This window comes from Mesoplodon densirostris, chromosome 5, assembly GCF_025265405.1.
Source record: "Mesoplodon densirostris isolate mMesDen1 chromosome 5, mMesDen1 primary haplotype, whole genome shotgun sequence".
NCBI lineage: Eukaryota > Metazoa > Chordata > Mammalia > Artiodactyla > Ziphiidae > Mesoplodon > Mesoplodon densirostris.
In genome coordinates, this window is record NC_082665.1 from 31,397,671 (window position 1) to 31,418,912 (window position 21,242).

Below are 21,242 nucleotides of genomic sequence, written 5' to 3' on the forward strand. Positions count from 1 at the left end.
TTGAAGTCATCATTCTTTCACATTGTATTATTTCTTAATGCCTATTTATCACCTTCCTAACTTTTTCAATTGCAGTTATCATTTTTTCTTATTTCTAAAATATATTTCTTTAATTTACTTTAACTTTTTGTTCATTTCCTTGATAAGCTTGAACAAAGTATTCTTCTTCACTTGTGTTTTAACACCTTTACCCCTTTTTGAGATTTTTTTGTTTGTTTCTTTTTTAAGGAGAGGCCCTGTTGTACATAATTCTATTTAGACTATGGACAACTATTTATTCAAAAGTATTTCTGTGTTCCCTTGGGTTATTTTTGGATGATATAAATGCTTTATCCCCCTTTGATTAATTGATTATGTTCTTTTCTGTCATTAATTAATAAGTAACTAGTTAATGTACAGTTTGCTTTATTTTATTTTACATAGATACTGTTTTGGTCCCTATTTGATTATTAATCATCTAGTTAACTGCTGAAAACTAGGATTTACATGTTTGGAGAAGAGAAAGTGAAAAGTATCAGGGTCATTCAGTAACCTCTACTTGAACTCTTATCTGGAATATTTTTTCAAAAAACATGTTATTTTCTCCTTGGTAAGCTAGTGATTCTAGTAATACACAGCAAAACACCTTATGTTACAAACTCTCTGTATTCCATAGGAAACACTCTTCATCTTCCTTCATACTCCCTGCTTTGTAATGAAGACTAGTTTTCTACTGCTGCATAACAAGTTACCACAAATTGAATGACTTAAACAGCACCCGTTTTTTAGGTCACAGTTCTGTAGATCAGAAGTCCAACCAGACTCAACTCGGTCCTCTTTTTAGCATCTCACAGGCTAAATCAAGATGTTGATCAGGCTGAGTGCTTCTCTGGAGACTCTCCAGAAGAATCTACTTCAGAATTCATGCAGGTTGTTGGCAGTATTGAGTTCTTTGAGGTTGTAGGATTGAAGTCCTCATTTCCTTGTTGGCTGCCAGCCAGAAGTTGCTCACAGTTCATTTGCTAACCTTTGCGCATGGCTGCCACAGCCTTCAAAGTCAGCAGTGATCCCTTGAATCCTTCAGGTGCTTTGCTTTGTATCTCTCTCACTTCCCAGTCTGCTATCAGCTAGAGAAAATTCCCTGATTGAAAGGTCTTATGTGATTGGGTTAGACCCCTAAACTAATCTTAAGGTCCCTAAGACCTATCTTAAGGTCAACTGATTAGTTACCTTAATTACATCTACAGAATCCCTTTTGTCACATAACATAACATACTCATGGGAGTAACTCCATGAAGGGAAGGTCATAGGGGCCCCCTTAAATTTTCACCATCCATAGTAGGCTTGGCTTTTTCTTTCCTTCAATACCTTCTCTCCAGACTCCTTAATTTTAGTTGGTTATCTGCAAAGTCATGTCTCATATTTCCCAAGTCTCCTTCTTGACTCTAGATCTCCTTTCTTTCTATCAAAGGATCATGGATTGGGCTCTCACAGTATTGACAGAAAATTTTTGTGAAATTGGCATTGATAGAGGATTGTGGATGGGGCTAGCTGTTGCTCACCTTGCATCCTCATTTTCCTCCAGATTTGACCTTGTTTGGCAGGAGTACTTCACAATTAGTGGTTTGAGGCAATGGTAGTTTTTCCATATTATTCATTTATTTTGTTATGCTTGATAGAGGAAGGTGGAGCAATAAGCCTTTACTCCATTACTCATTAATTTTGGGATCTATCCAAATGAAAATAAAATAAACACTAAATCTGTTAACTTAATAGTTAAAAGTACTATAAATATCAAATATCACAATAATGTAAATATTCTGGCTAGAAACAGTATTATGAGATTAGTATTAAGAGATTTTACTGGCTATTGCCAGAAAGAAATAGCATCAATATTTTAATCACACCTTCTTAGAAAGTAAAAATCTTCACTTTTATAAGTTATAATAATTTGCTGACAGAAAGATATCATCATATCTATTTACATATGTATATACTGTAAAATATATATCATGATGTGCATTACACCTAAATATTATATGCAAGACATTTGAATTACTGCACTACTTATTTAAACATATTAAATGTCACTCAAGGGAATAGTACATAATTATGTTCATTAAAATATATAAACTACTAAATTAAATTAAATTTTGAGTTAAAATACATCTGAAAGCTTTTTTAAATCTCTTATGGCAAACATGGCTTCCCAGACTCATTGAGGCTATTATTTTCATCTCCCCTACAAAACTATTAGCTCTTTGTCAGTAAATACATTGTTGTATTTATCTTTCTGCTGCCTCTAGGTCTAGCATAACATTTACATGTGGGAGGGGCACGCCAAATGTTGGTGCAGTTAATTGATACACACATATGCATACATAGGTAATACTTGCCTAGAAAATGTTTATGCAAGCAGTTTTAAACAGTGCTATAAAAAGACTAAGCAACATTAATGGTAACAGGCCAATCATATAGTCCCCATTCTGCTAGTAGGAGATAAAATACAACAAAAAAGAAGGCACTAATGAGTTAGGATGGTGCCTTACTAAGCGTGTAATTAATGTTATTAAGAAACATTGCAGTTGCATATTAAAATTCCGTTAACTAAGCAGCCCTTCAGCTTCAGTACATTTGTTCCTTGCTTGCAAGTTTCCCCCCCCCCTTTTTTTCTGATTGGCATCTTCATGCAGTCTTTTTCTAAAAAAATGAGATAATGGGATGTGATCAACCTTTGTGGTTTAGCTAGAGTGCTGACATGACAGTTCTGGCAAGTTGACAGGTTAAGTGAGTGAAAATGGATGTCTTGTCTCACCATTTACATGAAGAGCCATTTTTAAGCTATAGTTTTCCCTCCTCACCTTCACACTTACAACCTCTTCTACCCACAATACTGAGAACTCTAGCTTTCTCAGTTAGTATCTGGAGAGGATTTTTTTCACCACTACTTGAACTACTTTTCTTCTGCTGGTGAAAATGAGATCTTTTTCAAAAATAATGTAAATATTGCCTCATTTAATGATTCAGTAGTTTTTAAATTAATAGTATTTTCCTTGAAAATTAACAATCCCTTAAAGAAAACAAAATTTTATTATTTTATTTTCTACTCAGTATTTTAGTTCGGAAAGCAAAGTAGAGAAGCAAAGCTAGATGGTGAAGGACAGTATAATATGGGAAAATGTGATTTACAATTCAGAATTCGTTGAAATTTAATTTTTTTCTTAATTTGTAACTTGTAGAATTCAAAGGTTTATGAAATTTGCATGTTAGATTTCAGAATGATTTCCTATAGTTACATGATTTTCTGTACTTGCCTATAATTTAAGTGCAAATCGAAATATAATAAAATCTAAAATGATCTGTAAACATATCCAACTTAGTTACTTTATGAGTTAGCTATTTCATTTATTACAATATAGAAATATTTAATACCATTAGAGGATTAAGTTGGACTTGTTAAAGCCAGTAAAGACCATTTACACAGAAAAATACATGTTTCCACCAATATAATCCTTCTGTTTAACAAACAGACTTACCTGCTTTTCTAAAGGTGTTAGTGAAGCCAGGTGATGGTAATGGTGCATTGGTGCAGTCTGGAAAACTTCTATCTCTAACATAATGCATGTATTTTTCCCTCTGTGAGGAACAACCTCACACCCTTCCTTTCTTACCTACTTAATCTCAAAAGAACAAATCTCTCTCTCGCTCTCTCTTTTTCTCTTTCAATGCTTTCCCCAACTGTTGGAGACAGACTGAGTCAAGTTACTCTCGTAATGGTGGGACATCCTGTATTACAGCAATTACCATGTTCATCATGTTGTTTCATGCTTGATTGTTTGCATGTGAGTTTCCTCTGGTAGGCGGTAAGTTCCAGAGAACAGAGATTTTAGTACCCTCAGACCCTGACACCATATAAAACCAGTAAATGTTTGCTTAAAATAGTTAAACACTATTATGAGTTAAAGTGCCAACAAACATCTGAATTCATTTCTAGTACAAATTTATAATAATAAATTATTATTTTATATTTATTTAATAATTTAATAATAATAATAATAATAAATTTTATTCATTTATCTATTATTTTTTCCAGTAATATGTTGCCTTAAAAAAATTAAGGTCAAATATGGCTATGTGATGAATTGGGAGACTGGGATTGACATGTATACACTAATATGTATAAAATAGATAACTAATAAGAACCTGCTGTATAAAAAAGAAATAAAATAAAATTCAAAAATTAAAGAAAAATTGGCTATGTGGTGGAGCTGTTTATTATAACACTGTTTTTATGTGCATGCAGTGAGATCTAAATGTGCAGGGTACCTTGAACCAAATAAGTTTATCCTTTTCAAAGGCATTCTATTTATTCTAGATAATTGTAGAATTATTTCATTTTTTATATTTACATTGCTCATTTTCAAGGAGAAGCATATTATCTGTGACTGTACATTAAAGAACATGGTTTTAATCACTATCACAAAACATACACCTACTTTTTTGTGTGTATGTCACATTATCACCAAAACTCAATACCTTTGACCCTCTTTGGAATTGCTTTCCCAGTTATTATAAATGTCAATTTAGAAGGCCACTTACATTATTTTATAGTTATACTATATAACACATTTGACTAGTTTCATGGCCTACTTTAGTCATCAGATTTTGAACAACCATGAGTAACTTTTAGTTTTCAATATTATATGAACCTTCAAAAATTAGTCTTCCCACAATCAATAAATTCCACAACAGTGGTTAAAAAATATAAAGAGTATAGCTGAAAAATTGGAACACGTCTTTACTCATGCAAGGATTGAATGCAGTTTGTACATGCGAGGGCTCTCATAGGTGGAGAGTAGAATATGAAATCTAAATAGATGAAGAATCTAAAGATTTTGATTCATTTCAGTCATTTTATTTTTTTGACCACTATACTTTCCATATTTATGAAAACAGCAGACTATTTAGTAGTTTTACTTTTTCATTTTGACATTAAGAAAGCATATATATATATATATAACATATATATTGAGAGATAGATTATTAGATTATTGTTGAAAAAAGGTATAGATATTGTTTTTTGTTATGGAATAAGAATTTTTATTATTAGTTAGAAGTAAGGTAATGGCTGAGAAAGAAATCACAGCACTCATCCAGAAGAGTTATTGCCATGGACTCAGTAAGAAAATGATTAATTGGAAAGGTAGGTAATTTAGCAATTTGATCATTTATATTCCTGAAAAATAGTGAAAAATGAACAAAATGTGAATAAATGGGGTTTATAAAAATGATCATTTTAAATCCTATATCCCTAAGTTATATTTTTCATTATAAATTCATTATTTCTTCTGGTATGGATTATGTGTTAATAAGTTTCAAATCAAATATTTTTATGACATTATGCACTTTTAGTATTATTAACAGAAATTCTTTTGAAATCAAGGGAAGTGTTAAATAGTAAAAATTAAATAGAATTAAATAAGTTGAAGAAACAATCATTTATCAATTAGAAGCCAGCCTGTTCTGATTACTGAGTAAATGTTCATCTCTTACTCCTGCTCTACATTTCATGCTAATGAAATGAATTTTTGCTATTTCTTGTTGCTGAGGCTAAGCCTATTAACTAATTTTTTTGCAGGAACTTTTAGAATTGGTAAACATTTTTTATGCTGTTTTTGTCACTCTGGGGTGGTGGCTACTCATTTATAGTCTTTAAGTTATAGATTTTCATTTGGTATATTGGGCATTCTTTACAGAGGGGCATATAAGAAACAGTTAGGAAAATTTTTCAAACATATTTTCTTTGACTTCTCCCCACCCAAATTACTATAATAGTGAGTTACTGTCACTGGTAAGAATGCATCATAGTCTTTAGTATGATGAGATGGAAAAAAAGCGAGAGTATTTGCTTTAAATCAAGAATTTTATTTAGTGTTCACTATTTGGAGATTTTCCAGGCCAAATAAAGATACCATTTCATTGCAAAATAATAGACAGCACACCATACCACTAAGAGTTTACAATGGAACAGAAGAATCAAGGCACACAGGCAGGGGAAACAAATAGAGAAACAAGACAATACAAGCAAGGGCAAGTACCTTAAGTGGGAAGAACACATGAAAAGTACAAGATTAGAGTGCGTTCAGGTTAATCGATGTCGACAAGGTGGATCAATGGATAATAGATATCAAGATGGATTAACCACTAGAACAAGCAAATACGCATGCAAGTGATTGAAAGTAGACTGCTCTGCTGAAATGTTGGAGCTAGTTGGGGACAGGTGAGCATCAGGATGGTAAAACCCTGGGCCAGCTGATGAAAGACAACATGCTACACAGAGAAGAATGATTTGCAAGCATTGCAATGGCAAGCAATAGAAAAAGCAATGTAGGTTTTTGAATAAAGAATCACTTGAAATAAGTATACTTAGAAAGGTTGTACTTACATGTGGCACAGAAAGAGCAAGATTATAGGTGTTATGTACTTTAACAATAAAAGCAATTATTTAGGAAAAACATGTTATGATTTTAACAACATTATACCATATTGGTAATTATAGCATATAATTCTTACCCTTCAGTTTGGTAATAGAAATGACAGATTCTCAGTTAGTCATATGGTTTGAAGTGAACCATATGTGTTTAAGAGGTCCAACTATATCAGATAGATCAGAAGTCAAGGCCTTCTTCCTATCTATTGATTTAATCTTTAAAAGCCTTCATGAGATTCAATTTTCTGGTCTTTACATTATAATGATAGAAGTTAAGACATAGGGCTCTTTGAATACTAAATGAGATAATGCCTGTGGATGGTTTAACACACCTCCAGGTACTTAATAAGCACTCAATTTTAATTATTGTTGTATTAAGCAGTTTTCAACTTGCAAATCTTTAAAACAAGCAAATGATGGAAGAATGTGTGTTTCAGATATGCTTATAGAATATAATTTAACAAGCAAAAAATATTAAATAGCAAAAAAATTTTATACCTGAGTTTAGGATACAAAGTTCATAATCTTTATTGTTACAGAAGAAGAAGCTTATTCACTCAGGTGCAAAACTGTACCCAAAGGAAGAGCTGCTGAGGGTGCCTATAACCACCCTATCACATATTAATGTATGCAACTTCTTCATGACTGTCTCCATGTTCATGTCTGCCATAGAAAGTCATATTTTCCTGTAAAAACAACTCTGAACATCAGGTGATCACCTTTAGGGTTCCCCATCCCACATCTCCAAGCCCACCTCATGCAAGACCTATGCTTCCTACTCGTGTTCAGCCATCTGATTTCCATATCACCCACTCACTCACAGCAGCAGGCATTAGTGTAACAGAGCTGTAGTGTGACTTTGATTGAAGCCAGCTTGGGCTGAATGCAGTATCAAAGCATAACCTAGCAGAAATCAAATCTAATTTACTGTGGATTGTATTTAAATTTTCAGGAACACAGTTTTGGGTGAACAGTACCAGACCTCTAATCTTTTTTTTTTTTCTGTGTCTTCTTCTAAGACTTTTTATTTTATTAGGTCTTATATTTAGTTTCTTGATAAAATTTCCTTAATTTTTTTAAACATCTTTATTGGGGTATAATTGCTTTACAATATTGTGTTAGTTGCTGCTGTATAACAAAGTGAATCAGCTATATGTATACATATATACCTATATCCCTTCCCTCTTGTGTCTCCCTCCCACCCTCCTTATCCCACCCCTCTAGGTGGTCGCAAAGCACTGAGCTGATCTCCCTGTGCCATGCAGCTGCTTCCCACCAGCTATCCATTTTACATTTGGTAGTGTATATATGTCAGTGTTATTCTCACTTTGTCTCAGGTTACTCTTCCCCCTCCCTGTGTCCTCAAGTCCATTCTCTACATCTGTGTCTTTATTCCTGTCCTGCCCCTAGGTTCATCAGAACCATTTTTTTTTTTTAGATTCCATATATATCTGTTAGCATACGGTATTTGTTTTACTCTTTCTGACTTACTTCACTCTTCATGACAGACTCTAGGTCCATCCACCTCCCTACAAATAACTCAATTTTGTTTTTTTTATGGCTGAGTAATATTCCATTGCATATATGTCCCACATCATCTTTATCCATTCATCTGTCGATGGACACTTAGGTTGCTTCCATGTCCTGGCTATTGTAAATAGTGCTGCAATGAACATTGTGGTACATGACTCTTTTTGAATTATGGTTTTCTCAGGGTATATGCCCAATAGTGGGATTGCTGGGTCGTATGGTAGTTCTATTTTTCGTTTTTTAAGGAACCTCCATACTGTTCTCCATAGTAGCTGTATCAATTTACATTCCCACCAACAGTGCAAGAAGATTCCTTTTTCTCCACACCCTCTTCAGCATTTATTGTCTGTAGATTTTTTGATGCTGGCCATTCTGACTGGTGTGAGGTGATACCTCATTGTAGCTTTGATTTGCATTTCTCTAATGATTAGTGATGTTGAGCATCCTTTCATGTGTTTGTTGGCAATCTGTATAACTTCTTTGGAGAAATGTCTATCTAGGTCTTCTGCCCATTTTTGGATTGGTTTTTTTTTTTTTTTTTTTTTTTTTGATATTGAGCTGCATGAGCTGCTTGTATATTTTGGAGATTAATCCTTTGTCAGTTGCTTCATTTGCAAATATTTTCTCCCATTCAGAGGGTTGTCTTTTCATCTTGTTTATGGTTTCCTTTGCTGTGCAAAAGCATTTAAGTTTCATTAGGTCCCATTTGTTTATTTTTGCTTTTATTTCCATTTCTCTAGGAAGTGGGTCAAAAAGGATCTTGCTGTGATTTATGTCATAGAGTGTTTTGCCTATGTTTTCCTCTAAGAGTTTGATAGTGTCTGGCCTTACATTTAGGTCTTTAATCCATTTTGAGTTTTTTTGTGTGTATGGTGTTAGGAAGTGTTCTAATTTCATTCTTTTACATGTATCTGTCCAGTTTTCCCAGCACCGCTTATTGAAGAGGTTGTCTTTTCTCCATTGTACTCTTGCCTCCTTTATCAAAGATAAGGTGACCATGTGTGCATGGGTTTATCTCTGTGCTTTCTATCCTGTTCCATTGATCTATATTTCTGTTTTTGTGCCAGTACCATACTGATTACTGTAGCTTTGTAGTTTAGTCTGAAGTCAGGGAGCCTGATTCCTCCAGCTCCGTTTTTCTTTCTCAAGATTGCTTTGGCTATTTGGGGTCTTTTGTGTTTCCATACAAATTGTGCAAATTTTTTGTTCTAGTTCTGTGAAAAGTGCCATTGGTAGTTTGATAGGGATTGCACTGAATCCTCTAGTATAGTCATTTTCACAATGTTGATTCTGCCAATCCAAGAACATGGTATATCTCTCCATCTGTTTGTATCATCTTTAATTTCTTTCATCAGTGTCTTATAGTTTTCTGCATACAGGTCTTTTGCCTCCTTAGGTAGGTTTATTCCTAGGTATTCTTTTTGTTGCAATAGTAAGTGGGAGTGTTTCCTTAATTTCTCTTTCAGGCTTTTCATCATTAGTGTATAGGACTGCAAAAGACTTCTGTGCATTAATTTTGTATCCTGCTACTCTATCAAATTCATTGTTTAGCTCTAGTAGTTTTCTGGTAGCATCTTTAGGATTCTCTCTGTATAGTATCATGTCATCTTCAAACAGTGACAGTTTTACTTCTTCTTTTCCCATTTGGATTCTTTTTATTTCTTTTTCTTCTCTGATTGCTGTGGCTAAAACTTCCAAAACTATGTTGAATAATAGTGGTAAGAGTGGGCAACCTTGTCTTGTTCCTGATCTTAGAGGAAATGGTTTCAGTTTTTCACCATTGAGACAGACCTCTAATCTTAATTAACCTTTTTATATCTGGGTCTACTCCTCTGGAAATCACACAATGTACTTTTCTTAAGCAGCTATTGTTTTTAACTAGTACATGTGTAACTGAACATTGAATTGTGCCACTCTTTTTTCTTCATTTCATTTCTTGTTATACCTGAAGCAATAAAGTATCATCACTTAATAGGTTAAGCAAGTCGGTCGTTACATCATAGTTACAAGAGATTTGTCTAATGCTTCAGGTTTTAGAGAAGACAAAAAAATATGTATTTTATAGTCTTCCTTCTTCAAAATATGTGAGAATTGCCATTTCTATAACTAGCAGATTCTTCTGGAGTTTATAACTCAAACTCTTTAATTCACATTGGGTTTAAATATGTGTTTTGGATTGTCATCCTGAGGACCTAGTTGTGTTTTTTCATATTTAATGAGAGCCATCGTAGAAAATCCACTTTATGTGTAGCACACTTTGTGCTATTGTGCTGTGTTGATAAAATGCCACCTCTCTGCTTACTCCCTCCCATTTTTGCCATCGGCCAAGTACTGTCTTTTCAAACCATTTTCATTGCCGCCTGGCAGAAATACTGAAACTGTGAAGTGTTATCAGAAGAATTATTGATGCAGTTTTTCATTTTAAAACCTCAAAAATAAATTCCTTCAGCTGATATCCGTTCACAGAAGATTACAGTATAGGTCTTGGGCAGAGAAGGAGAGTCTACAGAAGTAAAAGTGATTGATGCAGTTGGTTTTGGTGGCTCAACTTCAGATGACAATAAGAAAAGATGTACATTTTCAGAGACTTGAATACTTTTAAAATCTTTTGCTTTGTTAAATGCTTTAGTATCTTTATTTTTTAATTTTAAAAATGAAAAGATGATTCTAGTTTCAGCAAGATCAGTGTGATTTAATTTCGGGTGACAAGAAGCACTTTGGTACATTAGAAATACAGTGTATTTATAATAACTTGGAATAAAAGTACATTATATATAAACATCACATGAAAGGATATTTCATAGCATGAATAACACAAATGCTGATAGCATTTCATTACTAGTCTTTAAAAAATCATTACTGTGTAAAAACTCAAGAAACTTTGATTTCCTGGTCTTTTAGATTATATCATCAGTGGTAAATATTGCACTGTGATATTGCAGAATTTCTTTGTCCTTTAAGAATTCTTATGAAATATTATATTTAGGTGCTACTATGAATATAGCAATTCTCAACTGGATTTGCTGTCCCAACTTGCTAAGCTTTTTCAGCCTCATATCTGCCTTTTCTCTTTTAGAAAGAGCATTCTTTCTAGAACACAACCTTATTATATCTTTCTTGCATAAGCATCTGTGAAAAGATCTCCATACTTTCTAGGGCAAAATTTAAGCTCCTTTAGCATAAATTATCTCACCCTACCTATGTCACTTCTGCATCCCTGATTTTATTTTAAAAATCATTTATATCCTCCCAACACATCTGCTTCCACAGGTCTCTGCCTGTGTCTGCCTCTCTCTGTCCCAGGTGACCTGAGTCCTCTCCATCTCGTGAACTCTTAATTGTGCTTCAAAGCACAATTCAAACATAGCCATCTCCTGGCATCTTTCCTCTTTTTTCCTCAGCAGTTATTTGATCTAGTTTGTGCACTTCCACACTTTTCCCCCTGATGCCCCCTGCATATTTCTATTATTATACAAATCATATTCTGCTGTATTTGTTTTATTTATTTATTTAATAGCAAGTCTCTGCCCATAGGCTATGGAATAATTTTTTATTCTGTTTTCTATCTCCTGTACCAAGCAGAATGTATCATAGTTTGTAGCCAGTCAATATATTTTTGAACGAGTAAATAGATGAATCATATCTTTTTCAAAAAGTGGATCGATAGGTGTGGTTATTCGCCAGTCCTTATTTTGGAGGTTATGTTTTAACAGCTGTGTTAAAATTGTAGGATCTGGATTCCAAAAGCATTTTACAAAATCGCTCATCTATCCAAAGGTTTTTGAAAGCTTGAAAAATCAAATTTAAGAAGTCTATAGTTTAATATTTAAAGTACAAATGGTAATTTTACTGAGATAGATGATAGATAAACAGAGTAAGCATAATATGCTTAAAAGTATAAAATTTCTTTTCATTGCTTGCATTTGATGTTTTATCTGATGATTTTGATCATGTGTATTCTGTTATTACATTTTAAAAATTATATAAAGAAGGATTTTATAGTTCATATGGGGCTCTAAGTTTTTACTAACTAGTTTTACTAGCTAGTTTTGAGAGCCAATTCAAATTCTTTCTGGTCCAAAGCAATACAGATGAACTAATAAGCTGTGTATGTGATTTTCATCAAAGACTGTTAACTGATTTTTACTATATTGACTTTTATTTTAGTTTTTATTTTTTATAATGAGGTACAAGCTAAATTACTCAGTACTTCTTACTTAGTGTCCATGTTGGCAGTAAACTTTTTTTCATAGAATTACTAAGAAGTAAAGAAATATACATTGATCTTTAAATTTTTTTAATGTATATAATTTTTCTTAGATATTTCAGATGATAGAGACCAATCTTAAGTATTTTGGGGTATAACTATCGGTGGTTTCACATCTCTATTGAAAAATGGACACTGCAGTGTTTTAAGAGTCATATCTAAAGTAATTTTGTAATGTTGATTTAAACTATCATTCGTATTAGAAAAAATGGAACAAAAATCAGTGTATCTGCTGATTCAGTGGAATTGTGTAGAAATAACAAGAAGATCATAAGAAGCAAGTAATCTCCTAAAAATACAGGGCAACATAAACCACGTCCTGTTCAAATAGATCCATAAATCTGGGTTCTTCATCCTTTTAAACTGAGTCTTCTATTATCTATAGCTGTAGAAGAAAATTTCACTTAGTAGATTTATTCCTTCTGTCTCTGAGGTGTGTGTAGAATTAGGAGGCAGTATAATAGGACACCAAAAAATAAGCCACTACAGATCTCGAGATTTTTGAAAAAATGCTGCTGCTGTTTCTATGCTAGCATTTTTGTAAGGATGAGTAAATGGTTGCATGTTTGAGGATACCCTACATTTACTCTGTTCTTAGACCTGCAGTTATGTACTCCTAAAGGACTGAAAGAATTCTGGGTAAAGGACTTTACCAAATGGTGCTTGCTGTTAAAATTCTTCAGCGTTCAAATTTTAGGACTGTGGCCATGTACACTGGGTTCTAAAACTTCGAGTTCATTTTAAAGTTTTTTTCTTGGTCTTAAGTTTTCTAGTATAAGCCAGGAGTTACACTGGAAACAGATGGTTAGAAAAGTCATAGAATAAACATGCTGTTTTCTCTTCAACAGGAGTGGATTTTAGTATGAAGAAGATGTCCTTGTGAAAACGTCCAGTTTCAGAGTCTACTGTTTTTCACTTTCTTCTTTCTCTTTATAATTAGCACCAAATTTAAATCTGAACTTCCTTAGCATTTTACCCCATCCTTTTATTTTCTACTGGAGTTCCTTGTACATAGGTCTCATTATTTTTGCCTACACCATTTTACTGGCCTTCCAGTCAGACTCCCTACTTTATTCACTGATCTGTCTCACTCACAATCTATATACTACATTCAGTAGAGGGTTAAAGCTTCCAAAAGTTTTGCTTTACATTTATCACTCCTCAGCTTAGAAAGAGTCGGAATAAAATCCTCAGTTTGTCTTCTCAGGCCATTCTTAGACAGGATACAAATCTGTCTTTTGTAGCCAATGCTGTTTATACAATGGGGACTTGCCATTCCTTTGGGATTACACACTGTATACCAGATGTGTTCTTGCTTCTTACACTTTGCTCAGTTAGCTCCTTGCTTGGAATATGTTCATTTCTCCACTTCTCTAAATGCCACTCCTTCCTCCAAGTCTCTATAATGTCCACCTCCTGCATAAAGCCTTTCACAGCTACCTTAACACAAAGGGATCCCTCTCTCCTGAAGTCCTGTCACACTTATGATGTGTACTATAATTTAAGTGCTTCTCCTCTGTGCTCTGAGAGCACCTCTATCATTGAACTTACCACAGTTTAGAGAATTTTTGTTTTAATTTTGCTGTTGTTGTTGTCATCATGATCATGTTCTGTATTTTCTCTTAGACTATGAGCACCTTCATGGCTGCAGGGTAGATGATTTTATCTGTGTACCTTTAGTGCCCAATAGGGGAACAGAGTAATTGCCAAATGCTTATTGATCTAAATTAAATGAATTAAATAGAATCAAGCACTTTCATATGTTTCTTTATATCGTTAGTTATCTTTGTATGTAATTCCCATCTCTTAAATTCTTTGATATTTTCAACACTTCAGTTCCTCAGGTCTAGAATATCAGCACTTTGAGAATAGGTCTCATATTATTTTATTCCTTCTGGTATCTCTGTGTCCAGTACAATGTCTTGCAAATATTACAAGAACAATTAATGTTTGTTAGTAGATTGATTTCACAGGAAGGAGATATCTGAGTAATGCAATACTTCTTTTTCTCTCTTCATTCAAAACACAAAACCATATTGGGAAACCATGTTTTTTCTTAAAAACTTTAGAATAGCATTACAAATTTATTTTCCTATGCAAGGATAGGGGCTGCAGGATTTACAGTGTACATTTAAAATGTGTCTAAGAATACATTTACTTCTTTCCTCACATTTGATAGAGTGCTTTTTTTTTTTCTTTCCCCATTGTGTTTTGAGAAATACTTTAAAATAAATCAAAAACTGTAGTCTCTGTCTGGCACTGAGCAATCCACCTAGTATCAGATTTTCTCTTTGATATATTTTTCTTTGTCAACAGTTTATATTGACACACTTTCTTTCCTTTTAAATTATAGCTCCTCCACAGTTTGTGGTTAGGCCAAGAGATCAGATTGTTGCTCAAGGTCGTACAGTGACATTTCCCTGTGAAACTAAAGGAAACCCACAGCCAGCAGTTTTCTGGCAAAAAGAAGGCAGCCAGGTGAGTGTAAGCCTTGACTGCTTTTCTGAAATCTCTGAACTCCCCGTCTCTAGTGATCCTCAAAGTTTGTCTTTCCTTTCTTGTCATCAATGTTGAATTTATTTTTTTTCTGAACGAGACCAATTAATTCTAAAATTAGCGGGAGTCAGATGCTTTAATATAACATTCTTTTTTTCTAGTGTTGATTGTCTAGTATTTTTATCTTACGTCAAATAGATACAATGCAGTGTAATCAAATTATCTGAAAAAGTCTAACCTGTAGCTGTTTAAAACTTCCTAACAGAAAGGTAAGTTTGCTTTCTTGCATTGAGCTACATTGGGATAAGTAAGTGAGTTAGTATATATAAAGCACTTAGGACATCCTGGGCGAAGGTAAAACAGTCAAAAATATTTCCATTATTAATCAGACTAGAAACTAGTTTCAACCCCCTTTCATAGATATATAGTATAAATACCTTTTCTTTACCGTTAATTCAAGCATGCTTCCATTTGAGTAGGAGAAATATGTTCTTCCATGATCCCTTCTGGATTCCCTCATAGTGGGGTTAGACAGGAAATAATACATTAAATACCAGAAAAAAAGCAAACACTTGTCTGGTCTTTGCTGTGCCCTGGTTTGTCCTCTCGGAGCCCTCTCCAGGCAGCATGATCTCTCAGACTCTGCTAAAAGCGAATTGAATACACCAGTTTTCTCATTTAGAACTTGGTCCAAACTTGGACAAGCACAAGCCTCTAGGTTCTGAGGCAATGAGTGGAACTTCCAGCCTAAACCAGATCAGAAATTGAGTTCTTTGTCTAAAGACTTATCCGTGCATTCCTGAGGGACCTAGAGATATCTTCATTCTAGTCTCTCCAGAAGCATTCCGAAGGGGGCATATAGTTCACAGGAAGAGACCTACTGGTCTTCCTCCTCAGCACCCTCTGGTATTAGTCCAAGTTCTGGAAGAATTTCCTGGGCAAACATGGAAACCATGATTTAAAGTCTCAGGCAATCTAAAAACTTTGCCAGAGACGGAAAATGCTTTAGGCTAAGTTAAGAAAACCTGTTGATCAAAACTCGTGTATGATTATCTGGGTAGAGAGACATCAGGAAGTTTCCCTCAGCCGTCATTTTGCATTGTTGTGAATTCTTTTACAGTTCTGTACCTCCCCAAGCTAGCAGTTTTAACATCTCAGTATGGACGGGCAAATTATCTTTCTTCCTTTCCTCAATGCTCTTCGTTGGATTCACTTCCCCCATGATTTGTGGGATGTAAATACAGTGATGAGAAGGATAAGGTAAAGTTCTGGCCACTGCCTTATCCCACATCAGGATTGTTCCAGGACTTAATTGTCATCTTTTTTTTTTTTTTTTTTTTTTTTTGCGGTACGCGGGCCTCTCACTGTTGCGGCCTCTCCCGTTGCGGAGCACAGGCTCCGGACGCGCAGGCTCAGCGGCCATGGCTCACGGGCCCAGCTGCTCCGCGGCATGTGGGATCTTCCCAGACCAGGGCACGAACCCGTGTCCCCTGCATCGGCAGGCGGACTCTCAACCACTGCGCCACCAGGGAAGCCCTGCCATCTTTTTTATCAGTTAGTAACTATACAATGGATTTCTACTCACAGACTTCCTTGATTCTTCACTGAAAAATTGCTTTCAGATTAAAACATCCCAAACTCTAAAGTGAGTGTAAAGCAACATGATATAGTTATAACACACTTGAACACACACACACACACACACACACACACACGTACCCTGAAAAAGGAAAGAATTCTAAAGCCATTTTCCCTCCGTATAATTTTTACAATCTTTGTAGCACTGTTTAAATTTACTGAAGCTCATTTTCTTAATCTAAAATTTGAGGATAATATATTTTACTTCACATAAGTTATGAAGATTATGTGATTAAATTAGTTTATATGTAAAAATGCTTTACACATTTTGAAGCTTAGAAATGGGGAAAATGCAGAATGCATCTGCCTTCCCTTATTCCTGGCTGAAGTGGCAAGTTCATGCTTCCCTCTGCCCATGCACAGAAGCTCAGCACCACTCTGGTCACCTCTGTCCCCAGACCCACATCGTGCCTGAGAAGGCAGGAGGGGATGAGCCTGGAGAGCCCTGGTAGCCTGTCAAGATTCTCACTCCTGCCTGTAGCTCCTTCCCTCCACCTATTCGGGGAGGTATGGGGTCCACAGAAGTTACTTTCTCAAGCCACTGACAGTAAATATATTTATGTGAATTTGTTATTTATTTATAAATGATACAAATATAATGATATAAAGCAATGTGATTGTTGCAGATCTACACTTTAAATCCATGTAGTGAGTTAAATCTCATTATAACTTGTTATCATGTAGATACAGCTATATCATGTGTAAATCACATGCCCTAAAATAGCTTCAGGTTTATACATGCTATTGCATGAAATGTGTATTGGTCTTGTGGCCCAATGAGCATGATATTTAAATATGCTACATTGTGTTTTAATGTTTTTTAAACAAGTAATGATCAAATAGCATTAAAGTATTTCTTTTTCTGTTATTTGACAAAGTGGCATGTAATTCCAGAGATATTAATCTCTGGGAAAAATTTTCAAGTTAGGTGATTTGATTTGATTATAATCCTAGGCCTCGTTTTCTTTATTTCACCTATCTCCCTCACATGAGACAGAGGGGTTGGGTGAGAGAGGAAAGGGGAGAGAGAGAAAGGAGATTGTGAATGAGAACAAAAGAGAAATGCTTGAGCAAATTGTAAATTTTCAAATCATGAATTGGGACATTAGGAAAAATAAATTGGTCTTACTGTCTGCAGTATCCAATTTTTACAGTGATCTATGACTATCCATCAGTATAGAGAGTTAAGAGCCTGGACTTAATGGTCCATATTCCTCAATATGTGCTGATAATGCCAATTAGCACTAATAGGATACCCAGGCACTTCAAGGCAAGAAGAGCTCTGTAGAATTCCTGGGTTTCGCTTGTCATCCATTTTCTTTTGCCTATGTCATACAAACAGGGAATAAAGATGATGGGTTAACCTCAATCATATGCCATTTTCCATGTCATCGAATCATTTAGAAGGTGGACTGATAACACATTGTAGAGGAAGAGATCCCGGAGAGAATTAAGCCCATCTGATGTATTAGTGCTATGTAAATTAGTATTCTAATGGCTAATTGTAGGAAAGTGCACACTTTGAGTTATTGTATCATTTCCAAGTGCCTTTAAAATTTAGACCCTTCTCTTTCAGATGGTTTATTTCAGTAATATATTTGGATTCCACAGGAGAATTAGCTTGTTCTCAAATTATACTTCGTATGTATGAAAAAGTCTAGCCTTATATAGTAATACAAATTTTATAGGAAGGCAATAGCATTTTGAAATTATATTCCTGACATGCTAGCAAACATCACCTCTTTTAGAAAAGGTTTAATAACATAGTATGTTTATGTAAAGTGGGCTTACAGTGTCACACTCGAATCTAATAAAGTGGACATCCATCATGTTGCAATAAAGAGAAGAGCTTCTAATTAAAGTAGGACCTCATTCGCAGGATTAAAGTCATTTAGCGTAATTGAAAAGCGTTAATACCCTATTTTATCCTCTTTCACTGGTATTACTTCAAGGGTAGGAACATTTTAAGGGGAAAATGTGTCTTATGCCTTTAATTGAATGTTATTACCTCCTGATTGTAACATATTGAAACTGTTTAATTACAAACCTGGAAAATTAATTACTATGTCGAGAAACAGATCCCAGAGGGTTATAATGTTCTTTTTTGTAAGTAAATACAACATAAAAATTGATATGTCCTTATTTATAATCCAACTTGGAAGCATATCTCAATATAATTTATTATATCCAAATTTTTTTTAATTGAACAACAGTAAACAACAACAGTAAAGCAACATAGGTTATCCAGGTTAACATTACTGCTGTCCTATAAGAACGTTCACAATTTCGTGATTTGGCTGCTTGTATTTAATATGAGTTATGTAGGAAACTAAAGAACCTTTTTTTTTTGAAAGGGTAATATTATGAAATTCGTTACCATCACACGCATCCTTCAGAAGCATCCCGCATCTTCTTTTTATTTTCAATGATTTGGTTAATCTTGCTCAGACGGTAGCCTTTATACCTAGCTCCTTTCAAAGCTGTTACAGCCTGCAGAAATCTTAAAGCAGAATGAGATTCAGTTGTCTCTCTGGGTCAGTCTCAGTCACACACTTTTGAATACCTTTAGGAGGAATTGAGTTACTTATGTCAAATATTCAAAAGGGTCAGCAGAAAATATTTTTTGGGTTCCCTAGTGGTCTGCAGTTTATAAAACACAGACACAGTTGATGTTACCTTCCAGATTCTCACGATGTCTTATGAGTTGAGTCAGATGAGCATTATTATGTCCATTTTACAGATGAGGAAACTGCATTTCAAAACCGTTCAGTAACTCACAGAAAGTCAGGCAGAGAGTAAAAGGTCATGATCCAGACCTAGATGATTGTTCCTTCAGCCAGAGCATGCTCGCTTCTTAGAGCACATTATTTTCCCATGATGGGAAAAAAGTTTCCCAGTGAGACTCACTGTGCGGCCTTTAACCCTTTCAGTACCGTATTTTTAAATCTTTGTGTTTTCTTTTTCCAGCCACATTTCTCTAACTGCAGTAGATGTTGTTAATATAATTTTTCCTTCTGAGTGAGAAGAGAATCTTAGTAACATTGTGTTTGTTTCCACAGAACCTGCTTTTCCCAAATCAACCCCAACAGGCCAACAGCAGATGTTCTGTGTCGCCAGCCGGGGACCTTACAATTACCGACACTCAGCGCTCGGACGCGGGTTACTACATATGCCAGGCCCTAACCGTGGCAGGAAGCATTTTAGCAAAAGCTCAGCTGGAAGTTACTGATGGTGTGATATTATTAGAATTTGTTTTCCGAAAATAATGATTTTTATTTCAAAACTATGAAATTCTCTGACCTGTTAGTTAAATCCCTATAATTAATGCTTATCTTCTAAGTTTGAATCTAGGTAAAATAACATTCTTAATAGTTTCTAATTCTCCCTGATTTAATACCATTTACTTCCCCAAAGAAGAACATCAAACACAATCTATTTTATTCTTAAAAACATAGTGATGAATTATTTTAGTGAAATAGAAATAGGAATGTTAGCTGTATATTTTTATTCAGTCTTGTGCTGATATGATTGCTTCTAATGGATAGTAATAATCTTATTTTACTACAGGGGAGAGAGAGATAATCTTTATTATCAGTGGAAACAGAGATGACTTTTCACTTAGCCAATCACATTATGACATCCTATGATGTGTTAATTACACATTCACTAAGTTAAATTAATTAAATACCTTTCAAACTACAAATGGATGCTAAAACTATTTTTTTATTTGTATGTATGCACTACAAATCTTAACTGAAGCACCTGATTCAGGTGAAAGTTGAAGACCATGCAGCACTCTTCATGTCTGATTTTTTTTTCCCCAAGAGCTTTTTTGTCACAATTGACACGTAGGGAGTTTTAGATATTTGTGAACCTCTGAGCATTAATTTAAGCCATATTCTTTGATATCTTAAATTTAAAGAATCTCTCTTGCCCTCTTAGATTTGTGGGGTTTCTGATTCTCCCCACACCCACACCCTCCCACTCTGGGTTCTGCGATAAAAGAGCTTTGGGCTGTGACCTCTCTGATTCTCTTCTTTCTCTGCTGAGCTTCCATGCAATTCAAATTTACATGTAGATTAAAAGGTCATTTAAAATTAATAGAAAGGCAGTATTTTTTAATGTCAGCCCATGGTATTGCCTGATTCAGCGCCATGTCAGGAATGGGAATAAATAGAACAGACAAACATTAGCTGAGGGGATATTGAGTCGTTAATGGCCATACCTGCTGATGCAGCAGAGATTTACTGCTATGGAACTGGAAGAAGTCAGGTTCAAGGGTAATGGTGCCAAGAAATTCTTCCTTTACATGGACAAGATCGTCAATCCTTCAAACCTCCATATTTCTTTAAAAGAAATAAAATATAATTATTAATCTTTTTTAAGGTCCTATGTTTTCTTCTACTAGAAAAAAATGTCTAGAAACATATACTTGGAAAATAAGGTATTCTGGTCAAAACCTAAGTTTTATTCTATACTACTATGAAAGATTCCAAATATAATGCTTAAGAACTTATGGTATTTTACAAAAGACAGACTTTTAAGTGTTTCAAAATGAAGAAAGTTTTATGAAGAAGGCAGACCATATTTGTAGAAAACAAAGTTGATGATTTAGAAGAGCCAGTTGATATGACTGATGTGGTTCATGAAACAGATGGATATTCAAAACTGTGCCTGATATAATGAAAAGGAAAACTTGTTTTGAGAAATTATGTTTGTTGTTGATATAATCTCTCAGACCAGTAGTAATTCTATCTTTGGTTCTGTGGTCAAACTGAAAAGAGTGATAAGGAAATTTAAATCTGATGACTGAGATGTCTCTGAAAGTTTGGTTACAAGTGG

The 21,242-nt window shown here is 34.5% G+C and overlaps 1 protein-coding gene across 1 annotated transcript in view; it reads left to right on the forward strand.

Annotated features, from left to right (window-relative positions):
* The window catches only part of ROBO2 (roundabout guidance receptor 2), a 595,733-nt gene that overhangs the window by 483,048 nt on the left and 91,443 nt on the right, over positions 1 to 21,242 (forward strand). The window contains exons 8-9 of the mRNA XM_060098793.1: positions 14,620 to 14,744; positions 19,460 to 19,631. Coding sequence (XP_059954776.1) covers positions 14,620 to 14,744; positions 19,460 to 19,631 — 297 coding nt within the window. The remainder of the gene's footprint in view (positions 1 to 14,619; positions 14,745 to 19,459; positions 19,632 to 21,242) is intronic.